This window comes from Clupea harengus, chromosome 16 (genome assembly GCF_900700415.2).
Source record: "Clupea harengus chromosome 16, Ch_v2.0.2, whole genome shotgun sequence".
Classification (NCBI taxonomy): Eukaryota; Metazoa; Chordata; class Actinopteri; order Clupeiformes; family Clupeidae; genus Clupea; species Clupea harengus.
Genome location: NC_045167.1, coordinates 17,107,219 through 17,128,111, shown reverse-complemented (window position 1 = coordinate 17,128,111; position 20,893 = coordinate 17,107,219). Strand labels below are relative to the sequence as shown.

General features: G+C 44.8%; 2 protein-coding genes across 3 annotated transcripts in view; one reads left to right on the top strand and one right to left on the bottom strand.

Moving 5' to 3' along the window:
- Positions 1-49: 49 nt before the first annotated feature.
- Positions 50-9,682, bottom strand: rcan1b (regulator of calcineurin 1b). 2 transcript variants are annotated; one of them, XM_012815451.3, is made up of 4 exons: positions 9,006-9,682; positions 2,410-2,583; positions 1,585-1,744; positions 50-1,209 (listed from the first exon to the last, which is right to left on the bottom strand). In XM_012815451.3, exons 1-4 carry the CDS (start codon positions 9,117-9,119, stop codon positions 1,025-1,027), a joined length of 633 nt encoding a protein of 210 aa, XP_012670905.1. In that variant the 5' UTR covers positions 9,120-9,682; the 3' UTR covers positions 50-1,024. The 2 variants fall into 2 exon arrangements, with proteins under 2 accessions (XP_012670905.1, XP_031438691.1); XM_031582831.2 differs by lacking the exon at positions 9,006-9,682 and adding an exon at positions 2,958-3,629.
- A 1,160-nt stretch (positions 9,683-10,842) lies between these two features.
- LOC105889574 (titin) overlaps positions 10,843-20,893 on the top strand; it is a 12,948-nt gene continuing 2,897 nt past the window's right edge. Inside the window, exon 1 of the mRNA XM_031582810.2 lies at positions 10,843-14,305. Within this exon, the coding sequence (XP_031438670.1) occupies positions 11,432-14,305 (2,874 nt within the window). The 5' untranslated portion in view covers positions 10,843-11,431. The remainder of the gene's footprint in view (positions 14,306-20,893) is intronic.

The window sequence follows — 20,893 nt, the reverse complement described above, 5'->3', positions numbered from 1 at the left end:
TATTTCGGTCCAACTAGACAAAGAATCAAAGACGCCCCACAACACATTCTTTGGTATAGATAATTTTATTTAGGTTGAAACCCAATGCTTACGAGCAAGATATCTTTATTCAAAATGAAGTTCCTAGCACATCAAAAAGAGCTACATAATGCTGTTCTTACCACTTATGTAAAATGAACCCACCCATTAATTCAACATTGCCAAGTATACTATTGTACTCCCATCAGGTTTGGTAGGACAAGTCTTGATGAATCACCTATTCATCTCCTATCTATTTGTGCGCAGTTCTAGCTATTTGAGTTGTCTAAGTAGCGTAGTATAGGTTAAGGCTTCCCTCTTAAAGTGCACCATGCTTTTAGACTCACACAAGTCTGTGGTAATCTCGACAGGACAGAACCAATCAGACTCTTTTGGAGACGACAACACAGAGCTACGTTGAGTCAGAGATGATAAAGTTGTATTTTTAGTTTTTTTTTACATTACAGACGACACAGAGATCATAGTGGCAAATACGGCAAGCCTCCCCATAACCATGAGAGGCTGTACAATGCAAGAGACAATCATCCACGGAACACAAAGACAGTATTTTACACCAGTTAACACAACTGCTCATACACCTGTCAGAGCGCAGAGCTGTAATCAGCACAGGAGAAAGGCATTGTGCCCCAGAGCAACAGCTTTTACAGTCCCCCCTCTTCCCTCTCACTGTTGTCCTGAATCACAAACAGAACAAAGACAAAAAAAAGAGACAACATCTGCTGTGTTTTTTTTTAAAAACAAACAAACAGTTACGACGTTATGACCATATCCCAGATGCAACGGATCTCCGGTCCTCTGCGTATGCTAGAGGGAGATGAAAAAAAAAAAGCATGTTTTGAGATGAGGAAGTGCTGCTGGCGTCTCTGCTCTGATGTGTGTAGGCAGGCTGTCGCACTTCAGCGCCCCCTGGTGTTTGGGATGACAAAGACTGCAACTTCCGGGGTCACCGCCTCAGGCTTAAAAAAAAAAAACTCCCGGAGCCTTCTCATTGTGTGACGGTGGGGGTGAAGTCGGGGCGGCGGGTCTGGATGATTTTGGGGCGGGCGCGTTTCCCCCCCTCGCCGCCGTCGGCTTCGCCCTCGCCCTCAGAGCTGTCCTGCTCGGCCTCGCACACGTGGACAATCACGGCGGGGGTGGTGGGGGTGCCGGTGTGGAGCTCATACTGCTCCCCTTCAACAAAGAGGAGAGGAAAGTGAGAACGCCTAGCTCTGCACGGGTGTGAGCATGTCTATGCGGTGTGTGAGGGTGTTTGTCAAGCCGTGTTAATCCATATGTAACTGCTGTGAACGTCATGTGCTTGTGTGTGTGAGTGTGTGTGTGTGTGTGTGTGTGTGTGTGTGTGTGTGTGTGTGTGTGTGTGTGTGTGTGTGAGACAGACAGAGAGAGAGAGAGAGAGAGAGAGAGACAGAGAGAGGGAGAGTAAACATAAAGCTGTTATATAAGTGTGAATGAGAATGTGTGCGTCTGTCACAGAGAGCCAGTCACATACATATGGGCGCAGTCAATAGGGGTGTGGACATGTTGGTAATAAACACACTGAAGTACCTGGCCCTAGTTTGGACATGGCACTCAGCAGGTCGTAGTTGATGAGGGGCTGGGCGTCTGGAGCCTGTTGCCAGCCCACTGGAGGAGACGCTGGGGGGGAGATGAGGAACTGCTTCTCTGGTTTGGGAGGATGCAGGCTGGGGCTGCCGATGAGCACTGACTGCGCACACAGAGAGAGAGAGAGAGAGAGAGAGAGAGAGAGAGAGGATGGAGAGAGAGACAGAAATACTTTAAATACCCCTGGTCCTATGGTCAAGGCAGTTATTATGTGCAGGGAAAGAGAGAGAGAGAGAGAGAGGCAGAGAGAGAGACAGAGAGAGAGAAGGTTAGAAAGGGGAGAAGGAAAGAGAGATTGAGGTGCAAGACACAGAATGACGATGAAAGTAGATGGTCCATGAGGGGCCACTCTAAGAATAAGGAGATGGATGGAGTGAGACAGAGAGAGGCACAGAAAAGCATATGAATTATATCCACCAGGAGTATGAACCACTTCATGAAGCATTACACTTGAGGCAAATGAGATGTGAAATTGAGAGCTCTCTTTATAGGTATACTTTAGGGGCCTTTGTATGAAATTACATTGTACAGGTGTGTGTGTGTGTGTGTGTGTGTGTGTGTGTGTGTGTGTGTGTGTGTGTGTGCTTAGGCACAGAAGAATGTGTACGCATATAAGTGATCTTGACTACTTTGTTAGATGTCCAAAGGAATGCACACACATCACTATGTGTAGTAAATATTTCGAAGGGTCAGTCAAACTCTTCAACAGAAAAAGTATGTGTGTGTGTGTGTGTGTGTCCCATTCTCATATGTTTGACCCGTCCGCACCTGAGCGAAGTACAGACGCATCTCTTTGCCGTTGAAGACGCTCTTGTGCAGCTTCTCACGAGCCTCCGCCGCGGCAAGGGCCTCTGTGAAGTTGACGCGCACACGCCGGAAACTCTTGAAGAACTGGAACGTTGTGCTGGCATCGAAGGCCAGGAACAGGGCTTCAAACTGTGTCTGGAGATCCATAACAGTCATACACACACACACACACACACACAAGAGGGACAGACAGAAATGAACACCTTAACCAGTAATCTACCCCTGATTATTGCTGATCGTCAAAGGCAGTTGATGTCTATAAATGTCACCACCAAATAACCCTGGGTGTTGGTTCTACAAACAATCTGGAGGAATCACACCAAACTTCACCAAACATTTACAGCATGTGTGTACAAGTGTGGTTACATGACATGCCAGTTCTTGCATTATGCAAGAACTGGCAACGTGAGCACAAAGCTCAGCTTTAATCAGAACATAGTCCTGTGTGCCAACATCACACAAACACAAGCCCTCTTTCCATTGCTGTCCAGTCACCTACGGATCCTTACCCGGACTTCAGGTCGGATGAACACTTCCTGATCCACAAGTGCCGCTACCAGGCAGAACCGGTTACACTTTGTCATTTTCAAATGCATGATGGGAAAAAAGACAGGAGGGCGCCAACCAATGAAATCAAAGCCTTGCGTGGAGAGGACTCGTTTCACAAACGCACAGTAAAACGGAGGAAAAGAAAAAAAAATCAGTGCTTCTTTGTATCCTTTCTTCTTCTACTCTGTCCTTTAAAGCATGTGCACACCAGAGCAAACTGACCTCAATAAACGCGCACAGAGGCCCAATCCAACTACCGTTCACACTGCCACGTTAAAAAAAGCTGGCTTCCTGTTTGCCAGAAGAGATCCAGTCTGTCTGAGTCCTCTAACTTGTCCGCTCATGGAAATTAAGCCCCGGCAACTCAAGCAGGTGTATTTCAACACTCAGTAGGCGTGAGACACAAACAGTCCTCTCTTGAGCTTTCACTCTGTGTGTAAGATAGAGAGGCTCCAGTTCCCCCCCAGCTTATATGAGGGCAGTCACGGGCCAGTACCGCCTACTTAACTCCTTTCTCTATCCCTCTCTCTCACACACACACACACACACACACACTCTCTCACACACGCACACACATACTCTAACACTCTCAGGGCATGGGAGGTGTGTCTTTTACCTTCCAACTCATGCATTGCTCCCTCCGTCCCTCCGTCCCTCCCCCTCTCCCTCTCAAGCTGACTAATCCCTCGCTCACACAGAAAGCAAAGGGACTGGAAACTAATGACATCACCCTCTGAAAGCCTGGCTGTCCACCTGTTAATCCCCCTCTCTCTCCCTCTCTCTCCCTCCCTCTCCCTCTCTCTCTCCCTCTCTCCCTTCCCTCCCCTTCTCTCACTCTCTCTCTCTGTCCTGCTCTCATTCTTTCCCATACTCTCTATTTCGGTCACTCGCTCTGTCCTGTTCCTTGCTCTCTCATTCTCATCCTCTGACCACTGCTTCCCACTGACTGACATTGGTTGTGTTGGGTTAGCTAATGATATATGGCCCACTTTGTCCTAATTCTCCCTTTGGTCATACATATGACGTCCCTCTGCCTGTCTTCTTCCCTGTCTTGCCCCTTCTGAGTGACTGAGTGAGTAGTGAGTGAGTACTGAGTGAGTAGTTAGTGACTGAGTGAGTACTGAGTGAGTAGTGAGTACTGAGTGAGTAGTGAGTAGTGAGTGAGTAGTGTATGAATAGGTTGTGAGCTGTGCGCTCAGGTGTATTTTTGTCAGGCAATGACGTGTGAGCTCCACCTCCTACCAGAGACGCCATAGAGCTCTCAGTAGGACACTGACACAGCACTGATAAGCTGCTGAAACACACACACACACTCTCTCTCTCTTTCTCTCTCACCCCCCGCCCCCGCCCCCCACCCCACATACACACACACAACTGTGGTGTTAATATGTACAGTATGTGGAATCAAGGACAGCAACTGTACGTGTATTTACTTGTGTGGGTATATACAGCATATAGACATTACAAGCGTGAGTGTGTGTGTGTGTGTGTGTGTGTGTGTTTGCATGTATGTTCAGTGTGTGTATGTGTCTCTGAGGACAGTGCCAGTGCTGAGATCCCTCCTCCTTTTCCTCCTACACCCCCCTCCCCCCATGGATGAGAGGATGGAAACATGAAAATATGAAACCAAAATAAAGAGGTGGAAAAATGCAGGGCGGAAAACACAGGTGTGTTATGCAAAGCAGGGTGGCGATGAGGAGAAGATAAACAAAGATCTGCAGATATTTAACCTCCTGACTCAGCCCTTCACGCTACACACAACCATACACGCACATGCACACGCACACACACACACACACACACACACACACACACACACACACACACACAGAGAGAGAGAGACACACACACACACACACACGCACAATATACATTAAAATAATACAATTTCATTATGAAGCCTGCTGTATTATCTGCAGGGATTTATTGCTGGTAATCTGCAGGTTACATTCAATGCCAATATTAAAACCAAAAAAAACTCGACTGCCAAAGACAAATTAACTGCCTACAGATTCTCAAGGGTAAGCTGAAGCGCTGGCGCTACCAACCATCAGAGGACATACACACCGTTGTTGAAAAAATGTAATTACATAACACCACTAACCCAGCACACATTCTACTGGAGCACAGGGAGGACTTAGAGGCTGGGCCACACTAGCCCATCTGTGCATGGAAAGATATGTGGGCCCTGGCTATGATCATCGCCCTCACCCCTTCACACATCAAAGCAGCACAGGGAACAAAGCCATTTACAGTTCACATACAACGCAATACACGCAATGCATGCAGGCGCTGTACAGTCACACACACACACACACACACATACACACACACACCCACATTTGATATTTGAGGACTCAAAGTGTGAACATATGCTAAAGATCAGATATATACACACACACGGACATACACACACACACACACCTGTCCATACACTGCTCAACATTGTTTACAATCTTGAAATGCATTTAAACACACATGCTCTCTCAATTTCCATCTGCCTTGAAATTGTACCAAACACACACACACACACACACACACACACACACACACACACACACACACACACACACACACACACACACACACACACACACACACACACACACACACACACACACACACACACACACACACACACACACACAAACATCCTGCTCAGGAGTGTTTCGCAGAGCAGGTTTCTGTCTGAGTCACAGAGCAACTGACACTGGTAATATTTTCCGTTTGGTAACCAGGCCTCGGGTGTAGAGTTACCCGAGAATGGTAATAAATGGCCAGCAGCTCCCTGCCTGCATTTGACCATCTTTGTGGAGTCTCCGTTTCTCAGCGTGCAGATGACACTGATAAGACCCCACCGCCAGGGCTCTGGAGTGCTCTACTGCTGGAGTGCTCTTATGTCCTCCTGACTGGCGTGCATTCATTCATTCACTGGCGCACTGACCTGTGTGGGAGCCTTCGGTGGCCACTGCTCGGTTACATGATCAGATGTCAACGCGTCATCAATATGACTGATCATTTGTCACGTCATTCCACGCTGAGAGACCTGCTATGAGTATCACACCATTACAGCGCTATCTGTCATACACCCTGAGGTCAAATACATGCTACGGCAAGTCTGTGACTCTATTTTGCTATGACTGTTACAAAATGTATGCCGTAATTAACCTTTTAACAAAACTCACCCATCCCACAAAGCAACGCTTGGCTTTGTATCCATGTATATTTTATCTAGGTATCTCAGCAATGCTTGCTAAAGCACATTCAATCTCCTACTAAACCTTAACTTCAATCCAGTACAATACTGTCTATGCAATTATGCCTGAAGTATGACATCACAGGCGTAATACCATGTAAAACTTGGTAATAGAAGAAACAGATCAGGTGCTAGGTCAGGCCCTTATGGAACGTCATTAGCCCCTTCAAGAGGATCTGATTTGTGCACCCTGTGAGAACCATTTCTGTGGTTTATTGTGAAGGCTGTTGTGCAACTCTTTAGAATAATATCTTAAGAATAAGAAAGGCTTTCTATGCACCCCTGCTATTGGCATAATCTATTCTTCTCCTCGTATAAAACCCTTTCATTGAGAGCCTCGGCAGTGAGACCAACCGGTGGGACACTTTTGGAACCGAAAATGGGGTTCCGACAGGGTTGAATGAACAACGTCCTTTATTCAGACCGCATACCCATTCTATAGTAACATGACCCCTACGTCCAGCTGGGTTGTCTTGGAGGCAAGCCACTCGCCCCTGGGTGCCTTAACTAGCCAGCCTGGCTGATGGAAAGTACAAGTACAAGTTGAAAAAAAAAAGAAAAGCCCTCGCCAAATGCATGACTACTCAGAAGAATGTTATGTACACAGAACCATGCATGACTTGCTTTTCCATGGCTGGGGCGTCGTGAGGAGATTAAGGCTCTTGAGCGGTGCCAGGCAGGAAACAAACACAGCACGCTGCCTGCTAGTCCATGCAGACACAGCGCTCCAAGCCTGAGGGCCATGAGGGCCAATCATGAACATGAATGAGAAGTGTGTGTGTGTGTGCCCTGTGAACGTATGGCAGAATGAGTTACACATATGAAGGAAGTGGGATTTACTGGGATTGGGAGGGAGGGGGAGAGAAAGAGTGAGAGCTAGACAGAGAAAGAGAGAGAAACAGAGAGAGAGAGAGAAAGATAATGAGAGAGACAAAAATGGTGTGTGTAAGGAGTATATGCATGTGTCTTAGTCTGGCCACCTGTCATGTACAGAACCAGGCATTTGTAGAAACAGATGCATATTTTCCATAGATTGTTGAGAAAATGACATGGCAAGCATGACAGATGAGGCATCTGATGATGAATACCTCAATGTACGTAGGCCTCTGATGAGTGTTATAACAACTGACCACTTTACTCCATATGGACCATTTGTGGTCTTTGAGGCCAAAATATTTACATTGATATGGGAGACACACTCAAGATGCTATGACGCCCATAGATCCACCCTACATCACATTTGGAAAGACATTAGTATATCGTACATCTACAACCCAATCCTACGACTTCCCTTCAGTTGTCAAAGCTGAGAGCTGCCATTTTAAAGCAGACTCCATACTAAATATTGTATGAGAACAAACAGGTTTTATCCACTACAGCCAGCAACCTAATATATAACACAATGATGTCAGCTAACAGTCACAAAACTCAGATCAGTTACCCAGTATCACCGGCCAAGAATGACCCTGCACTAACACCACAGCAACTGAGCAGGTGTAACAGCAACAAGGCCGCAAACACACACATACACACACACACAACCTTGTGTTATGTGCCAGAAGCACTTTGAGCCGCTCTTGACTGACTGTCTTCTTGTCACTGTTCTTTTGTTACCACGGCAACATTAACTGACATGTAGCCCCTGTTAGCTAATACATTTTCCATTGTGCCAATGGAACCCATGTACAATAGCTTGACTAATTCTGTCAAACAGAGGGGCCAAACCCTCCTGCTAAGAGATCTGCATTAGCTTATATGATTAACCTACAAAGATTTAACCTCAGAAAAACTATGAGGAAAGGTGGTCTACATGCTGACAAGTGTCAGAATGACTTGTCAGACAGTCATGATGAAAGATATTTCTATTATTCTATCCTAAACTTTGTTCTGGAGTGACACAAACTTCACTGTGAGAAACCTGACCAGGCCACTAACAGAAACCCTTTGACCTCTCACACAACTCTCAACACAAATATGGGAGATTTTCCACTACACATGGAGGTCAAAGACATGTCTGTGGGTTGTGCTGCTGGCCTGCATGGTTTCTCTTTAGAGGTATAAAAGGCCAAGCCAGTTCATCTCTGCCCAGCCCTGTCATTCACTCAGCACTGAAGTAAGTTAGCCTACTGGGCCACATATTTCCGAAATGAGACACTTTCCAACCCACGTTAGGAATCATCGGAATAGTATGAGGGCAATTTTCCGTGCTGGTGTGTTTATCTTTTGTAAACCAAATAATGCGTTCGCGAGTGTTGCCTAAAGGCATTGGAGTGAGGTGGTGTGCTCCTGTGGTTTTAGGCCGACCGTGCAACACAGCAGGACCGCAGCACGGGAGAGCGCGAACAGGTCTCATTGTCCAAACGGTTGTACAATTACTACCTAGACATTATGCTAAATCCAGCATGCAGAGCTATAAGAGGGACACTTCAGATGGGGTGTGAATTAAATGCAGATAAAGTATTAAGACATCAAACGTTAGCTAAGGTGAGGCATGCCCGTGAAAATGGAAGCTTCAAATAGGCTATATGTGTTTTCATTCATTCGACAACTGCACTGGACCAGTGAAGAGACCGAGTCCTGCACTCGAGAAAGCCCCTCCTCAGTATGATAGCTGACAGGCTAATGCAGACCGAAGTAGCCTAGTTCATAAATACGGGCGAAAGGCATCCACAAAACATAATCATTGCTGGTGCATACAATCAGGAGCATGAACATGATATTATAATTTGTTCTGCTTGTGTCGTTTATTTACCTTCAAATGATCGTCATTGAAGACATCCTCCAGTACTTTACATGCAATAAGCGCGTTGGGAAGGTCGGTAAGCTCTACCGCAGCCTCCCCTGCTCTGTTTTCCGATTGCTGCATTACTGGCGAACAAACAATCACTCCTTGATGCTATCCCGCTCTCGAACGTATAAACAAGCTGATTAAATAATGATTACAGACGGGAGTTAGTTGCCATCACCGAACCTACGCAACAGGGCAACTGCTGACGCGGGACAGCTAAACACCAGTAGTAGCATACCGGTCACCGTGAAGTACACTAAATAAGGTCAACCCGTTTGTAATGTGACATATTATCATTACTTGTCCGCGACAAGGTAGGCTACAGCAATACTCTATGGTTGCCTCCAGAAGATGACGTTTTTGTTTTGACAGGCGGTGTCAGAGACGAAGCAGCTGGTGGCTTGCGCTATTCCTGTTTCCGCGTTTTGCGCTGTCAGTTAGCTGTCACAGCGCATGGTACCCTCAATGCAAAGCAGCTAGATTTTGCCGGTTTGCTGAGTTTGCGAAGTATGTCCAAAACATTCGCGATAGGCCTATCGCAATCGTACCTGACACTGTCATTAGAGCATCAGCCTATATAAATAAGGCCAAATATGTAGAGCTGCACTGGGCTATGTTGGCATATGATGCCCCCTTTTGGCGAAAGGGTGAAACACACATCACTGTCAGTCCATCACACTGTACAGTGTACAGTTAGCCTGGATACCAGACCGAACTTAGCCCCGCCCACAACATTTGAAGTCGGGAAGTTCGGTCTGGCATTAGGCTACTCCATTTGGGAGAAATTATTTTCGGACAGAAATTGCCGGACCAATCAAATTGTCAAGGCGGGCTTTATACGATGATGGACAGATCATCAACAGTAACGTAATCAACCACGTCACCAACACACGAGTTAAATTCGTTTTAAACAAACATGGCTGCCGCTGGAGAGCTGAAATGTATAGATTCGAGTCCATTTAGACATTGACAGTGCATTCATTTTGAAAGAGGAACAGAGAAACGTGATCAAGGCATTTATCAATCGAAAAGATGTTTTTGCCTTGCTTCCTACGGGATCCGGTAAAAGTTTAATTTATCAGCTGGCCCTGGTCACATACTACGTTGTTCTGATTGGTTGTAGGTAACCAATTGAGCGAAGAGGCATTTTTTCTCCTGTTTCGGTTGAAACACGCCCCATAATCACAGCCCAATGGAGCGATATCAGACTCATATTCTGACTAGAATTATGAGTATGACATCGTCAGGCTAGTTTACAGTAGGCCTATATTCTGCTGCCACAGGCCTACTTATTCCTCGGATTCAAGGCTAAAACTTTTATACAGAATTTTGCGACCCAAATATATTTGATTTGAAAACCACAAAATGCCACAGCAACATCATCTCATCAACAAGTGTTCTCAGAATAAATGTTGATTTTTTTTTACATAGCCTATGTTAATTTAAGTTATCTAAAAGGATGGGGTGGTGCACATTTTGATGAGGAATTAAGATGAGAAAAAGACAAGAGAGACAAAAAACAAGCAAACAGAAAATCAAAGAAGAGCGAAGAGAAAATGATCTCAGGCTGTAATATATATATAACTACCACAAATTATTTACTTATTTGACATTGGCCTACAATTAATTTAATAACTATCAGGCCAAGATAGATCTGTAATCTGTGTGCCTGTTCAAATATAAAAAATGGCTATTGCTGAGTTCTGCTAATGCTAGGATCTCATCAAAACACCATTACAATTATTGAGTTTTTCTAATGCTGGAGTCTCATTAAAAAGCCACTGAATTTCATGCTGTGGGAAATAGTGAGTTTTCACTGATGTCAAACTCTAGGACTGTAGTAGAAAAAAAAACGATAAACAAAGTTTCCCCAGCTACAGACTCAAATGATAATTATTATTGTTGGATGATTTAAAGGAATATTGTGAGTGTATTTAAAGGAATAGAGAGATAGATAGATCAAGAGAGAAAGGTAGGGAGAGAGGGAGGGACAGAGAGTTGAGCATGGGCGAGAGAGGGTGACTCTTGGGGCCAGAGGGTGAGTTGGAAGGCGTGCCTTGATCTTTAAAGCGATCAGCCTTGGCCCAGCAACCTCCTCCCCCCTGGAGCGGATTTATCAAGGCAAGTCATGTGGGGATCAGGGTCCAAAATGCACCATAATCCTCCGTAGAAGACGGGGGGTGATGAGGGTGGCAGAGAGCGAGGGAGAGGGAGAGAGAAGAACCAGTTACCGCTTGGCTTGTAAGAAACCAGGGCAGTTACGAGTTGAACAGTAGAAACTGGAGTGTTAAGCACCCTGTTGCTGTGCTGGTTGTTCTCTTGTTGAATACAGCTCCCAGTGCTTTGCGGTGCTTTTTTGCTCTGTGGCGTACTCCAGCCTCTCTTTCAACATGGCGCAAGCTAAAGCTGAAACGGCGCCTTCAAACTCAATCTCGGAGTTTTCAACGAATGGAGCACTGATCCACGAGGGATCGACTTTGGAAATGGACAAGCCACAGAATAGTGGTGAGGACGAGGAAGAGGAGGAGGAGGAGGAGGTGGAATTGGCTGAGGAAGTGGATGAAGAAATGATGAGCGAGGACACGACTGAAGGAGATCCAAACTCCATCAATGGAATTCCAGCTGCTATTGGGCCACAAGAAACAGTGAAAGAGTTGGACAAGCCGGCGAAGGAATCACAGAAGGAGCGTGACAAAGTAGATGTCGAAACAAAAGCAGGGAGTGTGGGACAATTGGGTCAAGACAAAGAGACCAGTGCTGAAGAGTCCCCAGAAACACCTGAAAAGGATCCTCCAGATCAAACAGGCCTTTCCGCAACAGAACCAGAACCATCACCACAATCAGAACCAGCCAGAGAGCCAGAGTTAACACAAGAACTTGAGCCAACACCTGAAGAGACACAGGTGTTGGCTCAAGTACATTATACATTATGCGAGCAAGAAAAGAGAGTTGAACTGGAGCACCAGTCGCAGGAGGGATTGCAGGAGAAAGACACGGAGGAGCCACTGGAGCAGGAGGTAGAGGTTGAAAAGCCTGAACCACTTGCAGATGAACAGAGAAAGGAGGGAGAAGAGGAGAACCAGCCGGTTGGAATCGAAGAATCTACAAATGAGGCAAGTTCTGTGTGCACAGATACTGAAGTGGTAGAGAAGAATGGAGAAAAAGTTCAGGAAGAAGAGGAAGTTATATTGGATGTTGTTGAACATATAAAAGACATGCAGGATGTGGTGCAGGATAAAGAGTTTAAACGGGCAAAAGAGCAATCAACTGAAGCCATTGTTGAACAGTTGGCAAAGGGTGAATTGGCAGCCGTACCGGAGGGAGAAACACAGCCAACCGGAGTGACCAATGATGAGGTGGCACAGGTTGATGTTGTGCAGCCAGCAGAAACCGAGCTAATCCCTTCAACAGAGGGGGAAACAAAGACAGGCCCAGAGGCCACAGGACCCACTGGTAAAAATGACGAATTTGTGCAAGACCAGGTGGCAGCTACAAAGGAGTCAGAGGAGGATGAGCCTGACATGGTTGTTGAGGCAACAGAAATGGATGAAAGTCTGGAAATAGAGGAAAGAGAGGAAGAGGAGAGTAGCCCAGAAACAGACAAAGGAGTGCCCCCACAGCACACTGATGCTGAGGAACCAGAGGTGCCTGAAACTACTCCAGTACCACACAAGCCACTGCCAGCATCAGATGTACCGGAACCAGCGGTGCCTGAAACTACTCCAGTACCAACAGAGCAGCTGGAAACACCAGACGCACAAGAACCAGAGGCACCTATCTCCACATCACCACCACCAGAGCAGGAGCCAAACCCTGCCACTGAGTACACAGAGGATCATGTAGAAAAGAAAGAAGTAGAAGTTGTGACAGAAGAGAGTGGCAGTACGGGACTTGAGTTACTGGAGGAGGTAGAGATATGTTGGGAGGTGGAGGAGGTAGAGCAGGAGGTAACTGTGAAGACGACTGAAAATGAGCTTGTGGAGAAAGTAGAATATGTGGCAACTGCACAGATTACTAATGAAGAGCCCGTGGAGAGAGTTGAGCAGGAGGAAAATATAAAGACAAATAAAGATGAAACCTCGCAGAAAGTAGAGAAGGAAGACACTATCAAGACAGCAGAGGAAGCGCCTGAGCAAAGAGTAGAGGAGGAAGAAACTATCAAGACAGCAGAGGAAGTGCCTAAGCAGAGAGTAGAGGAGGAAGAAACTATCAAGACAGCAGAGGAAGTGCCTAAGCAGAGAGTAGAGGAGGAAGAGACTGTAAAGACAAGCGAAGAAGAATGTATGGGAGAGGAAGAGGTGCACACTGACATCTCAGAGCAACCCCAGTCAGAGCAGCAGCCGTCGGTTACTGAAGAGGATCAGGCAGGGGCTTTAGCAGAGGGGGCGGTTAGAGAAGTGGAAGAGCCCAAGCAGGCCAGCCCTGAGGATTTGCCAGCTTCAGTGGAGGGAGGACAGCAGGAGGTGGAAGGGCCTAAAGAGGTTACACGGGATGAGCCTGCCCCTGCAGAGAGGGCGGCGGAGGAGGGGGGAGGGAGCAGAGAGGAGATAGAGCAGCCAATCAGGGTCATGGCAGGTGAGCAGGCAACTACAGAGGGAGGTGTGGACAAGAAAGAAGAACCAGCGCAGGCCGCTGACAAGCAGCCCACAGTGGATTTAGAGGAGGTAGGGAGGAGAAAGATAGAAGAGCTGAAGAGAGCCATCCTGAAGGCGAAGGGAGAGTCAAGGAGGAGGAGCCAGTTGACGGAGCTGCCACAGGAAGACACTGTGCCCTCGTGGGTGCGTGCGAGACGCAAGTCAGAGGATCACGAGCATACGGGCGTCCCAACTGAAGTAAATATAACAACCACAGATTTAGCCACAGCCCCTGCCTCAGCATCAGCAACAGCTCCAGCTCCAGCTCCACCACCACCACCACCACCAGCAGTGTCAGCACCAGCACCAGTCACTACAACGACAGCCACAGCCTCATCCATAACCTCCACTACCACCACTAGCATCCCCTTCAGAGAGAAGCAGGTCAGGTTTGAGAACGGGTTGCCAAGGCCAGAGATTGCTGTCCTGACCATCAGAAGGTCTACCCTGAAGCTGAGACAGGAGGCAAACCAGAACGTGACAGAGAAGGAGAAACACAAGAAGAGGGAGACAGAAGAAGAGAAGGAGGCGCCCAAGAAGACAGTCGGGATGGAGAGTTCAGCACCACAGGAGGATGAGCAGGACTTCAGTCCAGATCCCCAGGACTATGAGATCTCCCTCTATGTCAAGGTAAGCATACACCCAGCCCCACATATAACCCAAATGGACTGTGTGTGTGTGTGTGTGTGTGTGTGTGTGTGTGTGTGTTTGGGTGTAAAAAAAGATGTTACTGCTAGCAATGTCTTTAAATACTCATTTTTAAAAAGGCATGTCAATAAGAACAATCCAGAGCCCTCCATTTCATGAGTCACACTGCTAATAGTGTTAGGGACCACATGGGACAGTGACCACTAAATGGACCTTATCTCTGTATGTGAGTCATTTAATCCCCAGTAAGTGCTGGCGGTGTCATTGCTGAAGGTGGGCAAGGTGGTTCCATGTTGTCGTTTCCTGTTCCATCATGCTAACCAAGGCAATCATGCAAAACCAAGTGATGCTCACTAGCTATATTAGCATTAGCGTGTCAGCTAAGAGGACAAGAGGTCTCTAATTCAGTAGCCCACATTAGCGTTTTAGCTAATTGCATTACTGTCTGGAAACTGGGAAATCTGGTCTGGTCATTTGGTCAGGTAATTCAGAGGAGGGCAAGCCTGTTCTGTTTGAGTGGAAACTGACACATTGTAGATGGCTAGCATTGAACCGGAGAGTAAATGAGATGCAGACGTTTTTCAAATATTTCAGTTACATTTCATTAGCTCTTCCACCAATTTTTTAGAAGAAAGCAACCAAAGTCATCTTGGTACCCACAGAAAAAAATATTTGAGTGTTAAAAAAATTATCAAGCAATGGTCTTCCAAGAGTTCTTAGTTATGATGACCTTCAGTTAATAGTCATATCGATCACTCTTCGTATTCTTCAATAACATATTCATGGAGATCTCACAGATATAAATATCAGTCTCAGGAGTAATCTCAAATCTCAGTGAATCATTTTTGCCCTTCTGATAGTGAAATCAATGCCTTCACTATGTTCAGCACACTTCAGCTCTTTCGTAGGGTTACTGAATGTTCAGCCTGAAAGATCAGCCATAGCATATTCTCTTCAGTGAGAGGGTACGTTTCTTCTCAGATGTTTTGAACACCAACTGGTCTTATAAACCCTTGACCATTCTGTTGGGAATCAGGTGGGACGTGTGCTTTTGCCCATGATCAAAAATAACTTTAACTTTGTAAGAGCAGGAAGGATCAAAGGTGAAGTACTTAAGCCCTCGTGGTGGCTACTCACATGCCTGCCAGTTGAAAGCTAACTTTCTATGTGACAGGCAAACACAATAAATGGGATCAATACGATGGAAAAATAAATAAGTGTCTGTCTTGGACCTTTTACATAAAGACCTTGGATTTATATTAGAAATAAAACTGTGGTCAGAAAATCAGGAACAATGGTCCTGCCATTGTCCTGGGTCTGAGACCTAACATGACATAGACCAGTGATGTAAACTGACCTGTATAAGGGAAAACAGGACATAGTATAAATTGTATAAATTGTTATGTTTAGCTTCCAACTATGGTTGGAGACTATGAAACTTCACCATTGTGGTTTCTGTGGAAGAAATGTCTTCAAGTCTGAAAGCTCATTATTCCTAGTTTAACAAATAACTTAATGTCCTCACTTGCCCAATCAAATATGACTAGATTCCTTGAAATGTTGTTTCTAGAAAAAATAGTGCTGTTGTGATGATGATATCCACAAAGTCTGGATTATATTAGCATTTCCATTTGTATCCTCATACCCTTTCCGAGACGAGTTTGAAAGGACAGAAAAGTGATGTCGTTCAGGTGTGACTTTGGGTGTTTTTCCTGAAGGTTGCAAAGGAGCCGTGATTCGTTAGCGGTTTCAAATGTCGGTTTCAAAAGTCATATTTTTGTAACTCATTCTGTATTATTACTATTATTATCATTATTTTTTTAAATTTTATTTTCAGTTAGACTTACAGGTAACACACCAATAAGGATTAAAGCGCATCAGAGAGCTTGTGGGGTGTTGACGTAAGAGTCAGACATATATTAAAATTAAGTTTTAATTCAGTACAAATTCAGTGTGTTTACAGCATTTGAAGCAAGCCAGTGCAGTGCCTTGTCAAGAAGGACCTCAAATAGCGGTGCTGATTCAAAAAGTTTAGCAATCAGCTTGTAGAAGGAAAGCCTGGCTGTCAGCATGGCTGTTACTGTGAGGTTTGTGTTTGCATGTGAACTCAATGCAATCTTCTTATCTTATCTCCTTTGTGGCTGATGCTTACTTCAGCTAATTAGCAGGGCTCTGTCACACTATAAGCACACAATATGTTACATCTGTGACGTTTAAGGAAATGACAAAAAGTGCACACAGATGTCTGCCACATTCAACATTCAACAAGTTCAACATGACACATTATCACATTTCACCTATATTCTAAGCTGCCAGGTTTGTAAATGCAACACTTTGTTTGTTCCAGTTGACCTAGATTCATTTCTGACATTTGATTGGATAACACTTCACTTTAGCATGATATGATTGGTTCTGATCTCTTTCCAGACTAATATGAATGGCACATTATTTAGATAAAGCTGTGGGTTAGGTATTTCCTGAGATTAGGTCTGCATACATTTGCAGCATGTTTGTTATGGCAGCTACTGTGAAGCTTTGTTTGAATATCATAATGTATATATATATACGTATAAAAACACAGAAACAGAACAATCATGAGATATGTGAATCATGATATCTGTGTTCAACAATTTCCATTCTTTCAATGGCGAGACCGTATTAACGAATAAGAAAACTTCCACAGGGTATAGAAACTTCCCTTTCTGTCAGTTGTGACTATGGAAATGAGATGGGAAGATGACAAGCTCACTTAGATGGTGAAATATCTAAGAGCATTTGTGTATGTGGAAAGAAAAACAAACAGTCTCAGTGCTTCTCAGTTTTAGTGTTTTACTAATAATTGAACTATTGTAAGGGCTATTAATCCAGTCAGACTATCAAGAATCATTGTGATTGGTTGTTGATTTGGAAGAAATGGCTACTTAATGTTTGATTGAAATGTATACAGGTGATGTAACAATAGCACACAGGAGGAAGTGTGTACTATCTATCTATCTATCTATCTATCTATCTATCTATCTATCTATCTAGCTATCTATCTATCTATCTATCTATCTATTTATCTATCTATCTATAGGTTTCGATAACCTGTTCTGGAGTTTTTTGAAAACATCGTTTAGTCACATCAGGTTAATGAATTGAACAGACTTGCTGTGTAACCTTTTGTCATTGTAAGATCTATGATTGACAAAACTGAAAATATTTTACCGTTAGCAGTGAGTGTATGTAATTGCTGATAGATAGCTGCACTAGCTGCACTAGGTGAACACACACGCATATACACTCACACACACAATTCTCATGAATTGTGGATGATGGCAGAGCACCAAAGCCTTAAGCCTGTGGTAAAGACCCTAATGTCCCACAACAGCGTCATATATTTATGAAGGAGGTCTTTGTGTGTGTGGCTCAACACACACACAGGGGCCTCACACATACACACACACACACACACACACACACAGGGGCCTCACACACACTCACTCACACAGGGGCCTCACACACACACACACACACACACACACAGGGGCCTCACACACACACACACACACACACACACACACACACACACACACACACACACACACACACACAATGGTTGACATGAATTTCAACAAAATAATGTTAATTAAGTCTTCACGCCTTCATATTCTTACTGCATGTGGGCTTATTTGTGTGCATGTGTTCATGTATACCTCTGTGTGTGTGTGTGTGTGTGTGTGTGTGTGTGTGTGTGTGTTTGTGTGTGTGTGGTTGTGTAAGAGAGAGAGAGAGAGAGAAAGAAAGGAAAAGAACATGGTTTCTCATGGTCTCTCATTCCCTTTCTGTCTCCTGTATGGTTTTGCTCTCTCCCCCTCTCTACCTCTCTCTCTCTTTCTCTCTCCTGCTCTCTCCTGTGGGTAAATCTCTGTTGGCCTGCATTCCTATAAACTGTAATCTGATTAAGAGCCTGCTGGTCTGGGCCTGTTTGAGAGCAGGGGGGTACAGGACTTAATGCAACCCTGTTGCTTTCACATAACACAGATATGAGTGTGCGCGCACACACACACGCACACACACACACACACACACACACACACACACACACACACACTCACACACTCTCACACATTCACTGATGTAGAGTGCCGTACATTACACCATTTAAACTCCATCCAATCAGCATTTCCATTAGATCCCAGTCCCTCCCCTCTAGAATGCACCTGTTCTAGAACACGGCTATTCATAGCCTCTCAGTGGAGTTAACTTGGGGTCATAGAGACACACAGGCACACTCATATATACAGTAACACTGCCACTATCAGATACAGACATACACATATATACAGTAACACTGCCACTATCAGATACAGACATACACATATATACAGTAGCACTGCCACTATCAGATACACAGACAAACACAATGCGTGTAAATACATGCCATTGCATTGCCGTGCACACTAATTCTGTGAGGTAAGGCCCCCCCCCCCCCCCCCCCCCCCACACACACACATACACTTGCAAAGATAGAAAGAGAGAAGGAGAAAAAGATGCATTTAATTCACTAGGTGCATTAAGGTCCCATACTAAAAAGTGTGTGTGTGAGTATACGGATGTCTAACGTTAACTCTCCTCATTTCCTGTCATTCTGTTAATGTTATCCTGTGTGTGTGTGTGTGTGTGTCTGTGTGTGTGTCTCTCTGTGTGTGTGTGTGTGTGTGTGTGTGTGTAAGTAGGTTTATGTGGTCACAATTCAGTCTTCTGTCTGAGAGAAGGGTCCAGCATACCATTACCGCCTACACAGTCTTCTGTCCTCCTTGAAGAGCACTTAATATCAGTCTCAACAGCACTAGATGGACAGAAAACTGTATTTTCAGTTGTTAAGAAGCGGAGCAGCAGGTGAATGTTAAGCTGTAATATGGAATGGCAACTTACCGCAAAGAGAATGAAGAAGCTGATGGAAATGATGTGGAGAACATCATATATTTGTCCTAAAGCATTATGGAGTCAACAATATGTTACTGACTGGAAAGGAACATTTTCATTAGGAGATATTTAATTGAAAAGCACAACACAACATAGTTTGTATGGACTGATAAGCACAGAATTATTGTAATTGCATCTTTAGGCTCTGTTTGGAAGGCTAGGAGATTAGCAGTTGTTTGCCGATTTGATGTTGCAAAAATGAACGAGTTTACAAACATGTCAACATACATGATGATGATGACAATGTTGTTGTTGATGATGATGATGATGATGAAGATGATTTGATATCATGCACAATTTCAGCTCAACCTGCTGCAGAGGCATTGTGTGTGTGTGTGTGTGTGTGTGTGTGTGTGTGTGTGTGTGTGTGTGTGTGTGTGTGTGTGTTGGGGTATTTGAATTAACTGTACTGGCTGTTAGAGCATCTGGTCCAGTTGGGATAAAAAAAGAGGGGTTGACAAAGGCAGGCCATTGAAAGCTGTGTGTCCAGCAACAAAGAGCGGAGTGTTTTCACTTCAGCATTCTCGTTGTTCTTCACCCCGAAGCACACACACAACGCCCTCGCTCACACACCCACAGCTTGACAGACCCAAAACTCTGCCACAAGTGATCCATGTAAGGCACCCAGAAATGTAGAAGAAGAAACCAAGTTAATGTCTAGAGACAATTGGATATCTCCTCGACTTTGTTGGAACGGTTCTCTCAGAGAGTCAGCAATTGCACTCTTAAGAGAGCTGAAGATCTGCTGCACTACTGTTTTATGATACAAGCCGTGATTATCAAAAGTACTATTCGTACTGGGCTTGATACTAGGGCATCCAGAGGACTATTGGTACTAAGCTTGACACTAGGGCATCCAGAGGACTATTACTTACATTAGAACTCTATTGTGGGTTGTGACGTTGACCGTGAAGAGTCGGCGGTCGGCTGTCATCAATGTACAAATGTGTGTTTGACTACACACACACTAGCAACCATGGCCTGGTTTGATATTGCAGCTAAAAAGTTTGGATTTCCCACCATTGAGCTGTTTGTGAAGGTAAGGTACTCTGCTGCCTCACAGTGCAGAGTTAAGCTGCTAAGGCTTTCTCTTTTGTGTTTAGCTAGACAATTTTCTTGGCCTTTGTTCAGTTCTGTCGCCTAAACGTCTGTCTAATGAGAACTCCAGAATGACTGGTTGACAGATGCAGTGCTTGTTCTGGTATTGCCATAGGGGGAAAACTAATATGCAAATGTGAGACTACCGATGTTGGCTGAGCTGTGTTTAAAAATGATGAGGGACTTTCAGGATGTGTCATTATTTTGGGGGGATTATATGGTGTTAGAGAGAGTGGATCTAATTGGACTATGTGGGTGCTGCAGATGATCAAAAGCTTTGCAAACCTAAGAGCGCTAAAATGCACTGCTTCGAACCATGACTCAGCAGAAAGATTGATTACAGCAGTTACATTCCTGCACTTTTTTTTTATTTCGTATGTAAAATAGTATTTATTCTTACACTAGGTCTCTATTGCTCGTAGCTTGACTAGAAAAGTCAACTCCCTTGTACGTCGCTTTGGACAAAAGCGTCTGCTAAATGACTAAATGTAAATGTAAATGTAG

Bases quoted from the DNA above. Each gene is read 5' to 3' on its own strand.
- rcan1b (XM_012815451.3), bottom strand. From the start codon at position 9,119: ATGCAGCAATCGGAAAACAGAGCAGGGGAGGCTGCGGTAGAGCTTACC. The intron at 2,584-9,005 runs GTAAATAAACGA...ATGGATCTCCAG, and splicing joins TCAATGACGATCATTTGAAG to ACACAGTTTGAAGCCCTGTT. The intron at 1,210-1,584 runs GTACTTCAGTGT...TCTTTGTTGAAG, and splicing joins CATGTCCAAACTAGGGCCAG to GGGAGCAGTATGAGCTCCAC.